Raw genomic sequence first — 6,117 nt, forward strand, 5'->3', positions numbered from 1 at the left:
TCTGATCCAAGAATTGACAATATGCTCTGTTTCACTATACTTGTCTTTAGGGGTGGACATTCAGTATTCAATTTGGGATTTTCGAATTTTGTATTTGGTAATTCGGTAATTAGTAGTTAAAAATAGATATCAACTATCAACTTATTAAATTTTGGTTCGATAATTCGGTTACCTTTAAATTAAACTTTGATTTGGTATGGTATTCGGTAATACTGTGTTGAAGTTATAGCCAATCCTATCACAAAGTTAATACTCTCTCCGTTTAAAAAAGAATGACCCCCTTTCCTTTTTAGTTTGTTTAAAAAAGAATTACCTCTTTCCTTTTTTGGTAACATTTTACTTTCAACTTTACACGTGGCATGTTTAAGACCACAAGATTAAAAGACAATTTTGTACATTTGACATAACTTTAATTTAGGGCCACAAGATTCAAAAGTCTTCTTTATTTTCTTAAACTCCGTGCCAAGTCAAACTAGGTCACTCTTTGTGAAACGGAGGGAGTACTATTTATTCAATTATTTCTATTGTTTTATGTGGAGGCACAATATAATAGAAAATTAAAAGTAAGAAGGTATTAAAAAAATAGACACAACTAACAAGTAAGAAAGCATAAAAAATAAAAATAAAAAAACTACCTCCGCTCGTCGTCCGGGCTTTGAGTTATTTGTTCTTGTTCTCACTCAAGTGATATAGGGAGGGAAGTTAACATTTTTGAAGAGGAAGAAAACATGATGGAGTTTTTGTGACTACATAAATGTAACTTACCATATAATTATTATACAAATTTGATATGATTTGACTATTACTTCAAAATTCAACGAACTGTGACTGAATTTGATGCCAAAACTAGATTGACTCTTGCTCAAATTTTAGATTCAAACTCCCCTCGATATTCTTATTCTTCTGAGATATGACCATCGAAAATGAAGTTCGTTTGTAGCAAATCAACTTTTTGAACTTCTAAACCCAAAATTTGATCTTCTTTTATCCTCCATTGTTCAGATCAGTTACAACTTACAACAACCAAAAAGGGAAAACAAGCTAAAAGCTTTATGCATTTTGCAATTTTTCTAAATTGCAAAATATATTTTGATAAAAAGTAACTACGTTTGGGGCTCGAAAAATAATCAACTACAAATATAGGAATCAAAGGATTTTGTGACAAAAAGTTATCTATTATTTAGACAATTCATTTTGTAATTCAGTTATAATTAATTCCTTAATTAAGACATAAAATTAGTAATCCCCAAGATTGATAGATACTTGAAATAAACAAATTAACATTTAGCTATAAAAACCCAATACAAAATAGAATTAATGAAAAACTCATAAGAAAATTACATGAATGGAGTTGTGAGGAAACACTAGAATTACTACTTACTTAAAGGCACTTATGATAGCTAGAATAGTCTGTATAGTTGTGAGTATGAGGAGTATGATGACTGTCACAGTTGAAGCTCCTACACAAGGACTACTAAAATAATTGTGCTTCAAATTTGCCATCATCCTATTCCATGGTTTTTCATCACAATGTTTAGCTGCTACTAAGAATACTTTTCTGTAATAAAAGTTGGAATATGTAGTGACTCCATTTCCAATTTTGTTGAAGAGGTTAGCCACTTCTTTGTCCTCTCCTATCCAATTTGCTATGATTTTTTTACCGCGAAGCAAACTTACATCTTTATTTGAGTCGATAAGATGATCCATAAAAATTGCATAATTGCTGAAATATAAATATTGTAAATCAGTTGATTGTTGCTCATAAGCAATGAAATTTCTTAGGAGGGTTTCAGTACTATCTACCACATCAATAGAAGGTATTGTCATCAATCCGCCATTCTCAAACTTTATATCAAATAAACTTGTCGTTTGATTGACCTTTGCAAATCTAACTCCAGCTTCGGAAAGCTCTGTTGCATTTGGCATGACCTTATTCCACTTGGTGTCATTGTCGTTTGACGATTTCTCGAAATTCATCGGACATGAAACAACGTGTACTACTTGAAGTAAATGTTTCATATCACGTCTTTCAATACCAAATTTCTTTAAATTCATCACACATGAATCACTGTGTTCTGACATATATCCCAAGTTAACAACTTGGCTAAACAATGTGATCGCCAATTTTTCCAATGGTTCATCATCTTTCGCTGTCAAGAAATGAAGCCGGTCGAGGATAAAGAAAGGAAGTTGGTTTTCTAGTAACAACAAGTCTCGGAGTATTTGATTATATTTGTAATCAACTGAATTGATAATTTTGTCTTCTCCGTCTTCTGCATATTTTTTAGAACACTCTCGAATAAACTCAACTATAAAACAACCATCAAGTAACAACATTTGGTAAAATTCATGATTATCGTCAGTATCGAGGTATTCTATATCATCGTAGCACATTAGTGCTTCCTCCTTCATATACTCCAACATACTGATGCAAAATTTCTCATCGAACTCCTCACTTCGTTTCAGAAACCGTCGTAGGTACAACAGTTTGTACTTTTCCATTGGACGAAGTTGAGCATTTTTCCTATGGTAAGGACCAATAGAGACCATTTTTGGTGTATAAGCATCTGGATTTGATTCACGTAGTCGCATATTTACTTTAAATATGGTACACGATTTAAAAGATAATTTGTCCAAATCCTCGAACATTTTATCAATACATTTCTTTGTTTGCGAACCTAATGGATATTCATCATTTGTGTCGCTTAATTGATGCACTTCCCTTCCTTCTTCTATCTATAACGGAAGAGTGTAAGAAATTTTAAAATGTTCATTAAAAGCACTATGCAATAAGCAAACAATTACATATTCTTCATAGTTTAACAAATTATGCATATTTATCTTTACCTTTTTCGTTAACAATATAAATTAAAAACAATAGCTTAAAACTGGTTTTTAAATTTTAAAAATGCCATATGACTTTAAAACTTACCTCACCCAACCCATTTTCTTTATCCTTTCTGGACCCCACTCAAATTAAAAAATCCAAAAGGTTTAAAACCATGGTTAGTGAATATGTACATAAAATTAAAGAGTCTAAAAAATTATATATTTAATTACCAAAAGAAAATTAAAGTGGGCTAATGAAATCAAAAACTAATTGATATAGTTGTGAGAGAAAGATACCTCATCTATTTCAGTTTGAAGAGGCAGTGGAATTTGATTATCTGTTGAGGTAATCTCAATGGAGTGTTCCATCCCCTTTTTCAACCCTAATTCCTACAAAAAGACACATTTTTGTAATTTCAATTCCTAAATAACATGGCTATTATTTTACTATTATTCCAAAGCAATATATTCACATTACAAGTTGTTAATATTAAACGGGTAGTGGTAATATAATATTTGAAAAAAAGTTGACTTATTTTTAGTAGAAAAAAACGACTTGAAACTCATCTCGAATTTTATTATATTTTCAAACCTAATTCCTACTAAAGACACGTTATTTGTAATTTCAATTCCTAAATAACATGGCTATTATTTTACTATTAATCTAACGCACTATATTCATTGCAGAATTTGATCCGAAAAGAAAAAAAAACAAACCAATAAATATCATAAAATACTGAAATCGAACTTTAAAAATAAAAAAATCAGAAAGGATACACTTATTAAATTAATTGAAAACACATGAGCTCTTAAAAATCGACGAAATTTCTTCAGAATCTACTTTTGAAGAAAAGAACCATAAAAACTACAAAAAATATCAAGTGAATTTCTTCTAACAACTATTTTTATGTTGAGAATCAAATAATATGGACATTGTGTAATTACTTTTTCCTCGTTAATTAAAGGCTTCATAAAGTAAGTATCAAATTATTAAATATGGATTGACAATTAATAAAAAAATAAAATAACAATGACCAAGAATCTTATAAATAAAATAATTATTCATTTGAGTCGACATGTTCTTTAATTTGAGGTACAAAATATTATAATTAATTGGAGTTTGGAGCCTAAAGGACAAAAAAATTTGACAAAAATTCCAAAAGGGTACCTCAATTTTTTTTCTAACCAAAAGGGAAAAATCGCTACTGACGCCGTTAACAGATCAAAATTGTTGCCCTATCAGCGATTCTATCCAACTTTTTTTTTATTTCGCTACCTGTGCAGCGTTTTTGTGATTTTTTTTTTTAAAAAAATTAAAATTGCTGTTGTGGAAGCTTTTTTATAAAAACAATTTTTTTTAAAAAAAAAAATCGCTGACAGATTTTGGTGGAACCTTTTTTTTTTTTTATAAATATCGCTGCCAATTATATTTTTTTAAAATCGTATTATTATTTTTTTTCACTGACAAGCAGCGATTTATAAATTGGTTGATAAATCAAAAATAATATTTAATACGATTTTAAAAAAATTATAATTGGCAGCAATATTTATAAAAAAAAAAATTCCACCAAAATCGCTGCCTTGGCAGTGATTTTTTTTTTTTAAAAAAAGTTCCACCGATTTCTAAAGAAAAATTAAAAAGTTTTCACAAAATTTATAATAACGCTGCAACAACATTGATTTAAAAAAAAATTAACGAAAATTGCTGCCTTTCCAAAAAAAAAATCGTTTTTATAAAACTTAATTTTTTTAAGAAAAAAAAATCACAAAAACGCTGCACGGGGAGCGATTTTCTGAAAAAAAAAAATTGGACAAAATCGCTGATAGGGTAGTGATTTTGATCTGTTAACGGCGTCCTTTTGAAAAAAATTGATGTGCCCTTTTAAATTTTTTGTCAAATTTTTTTGCCCTTTAGGCTCCGAACTCTAATTAGTTGATAGTGTTAAGCATAGACCAGAAAGTGAACAAAATTACCTCTTTGGTTTGGCTGTTTCTTCTTTTGTTCTACTCAACTCTTGCTTCTCCTGGATTTTTCATTGCTGTGAAGTATCTATTATAGAGAAAAATAGAGAAAAGAAATACAGATAATTAAAGATACTATCTAGATATATAGGTGTAGGGTAGGGGGTGTTAATGTTAGGTTCGATCAATTATTTTATAAAATTTGTATCATATCAAATTTTTTTATCATTTTGCTTTACATCATTAAAATTAGACATTCGAATTCTCTTTGATTTCGATATGATTTAGTTAATTTTTTATATATTTTTTGTTAGAATGTTATAGTAAGAAGGTGTGGAGGACACAAATTAAGAAAAAAAGTTAGTAGGTAGGAGTGCGGCCATATATACTAGTAAGGACTGCATTTTCTTGTTGTCGTTACTAGTAGTTGTAGGACTATTCTTGTAGTTTCTTATTTTTCGCTTTCTATATGGTTTCATATAGTTCAATTACAGAATTATTTTACTGTACTGTTCTGCTATACTATTTGTTATTTTTTTCCTATCTATTATTGCCTCTTGTACTTAATTTTCATTACCTTTTTCTTCTAAATTATTTTTATCTTGAGCCGAAAATTTATCGAAAATAACCTCTTTATCTCAACTTTGAGATAGAGGCAAGCTAGGTTTGTGTACACTCTATCCGCCCAAAACTCATATGTTGTGTTGTTATTATGTAAGAGTCACAAGTAGAAGGTAGACCACAATACTAAGTATATTTTGGTAGAATTTTGATAAAAACTCTCTAAACGCTTTTACAATTTAAAATTGATGAATCAAGGGAACACAAAAGACGACAATAATAATAGAGACTCATTTTAAGAACTGAATCAATTAAAATTAAGTATCTAATAAAAGAATTTTAAATCATATCAAAAGAAAGATATCTAATATCCTGTAGCTTATAACTATCAAATTAATAGAATACATCGTAATTCAAGATGTTATAACTAATTTAATTTCAATATGATTAGTAGCATATTAATAGGTTTAGGAGGTGGGACTTTATGAATAAATTAATTGCCTATTGACTTGTAGTCATTTTCATCACCCCAGATCCGAGATAAAATATTTAATATTATCATTATTTCCAAATTTAGTATATAAAATATATTTTATACATAAATTTATTCAATTCAACACTTTATTTTGTGGCCTTTCAATATAAAAATGCTCTTGGCCGACAATAATTGTTTTTGAAAAATCCGCTGACTCAAGTGAATGACTATATATTCTACGATATTTTACTTTTAAGTACGAAAAAAGAAAGTTAGGTGTAAAATTAATA

At 28.9% G+C, this 6,117-nt stretch overlaps 1 protein-coding gene across 1 annotated transcript; it reads right to left on the bottom strand.

Annotated features, from left to right (window-relative positions):
* Positions 1-1,231: 1,231 nt before the first annotated feature.
* On the bottom strand, positions 1,232-4,855 carry LOC125845581 (putative UPF0481 protein At3g02645). The gene is made up of 3 exons (XM_049525121.1): positions 4,804-4,855; positions 3,127-3,219; positions 1,232-2,736 (listed from the first exon to the last, which is right to left on the bottom strand). Exons 2-3 carry the CDS (start codon positions 3,196-3,198, stop codon positions 1,378-1,380), a joined length of 1,431 nt encoding a protein of 476 aa, XP_049381078.1. The 5' UTR covers positions 3,199-3,219; positions 4,804-4,855; the 3' UTR covers positions 1,232-1,377.
* Between the last annotated feature and the right edge of the window lie 1,262 nt (positions 4,856-6,117).

The sequence above is a fragment of the Solanum stenotomum genome, chromosome 11 (assembly GCF_019186545.1).
Source record: "Solanum stenotomum isolate F172 chromosome 11, ASM1918654v1, whole genome shotgun sequence".
In the NCBI taxonomy this organism is placed as follows: Eukaryota; Viridiplantae; Streptophyta; class Magnoliopsida; order Solanales; family Solanaceae; genus Solanum; species Solanum stenotomum.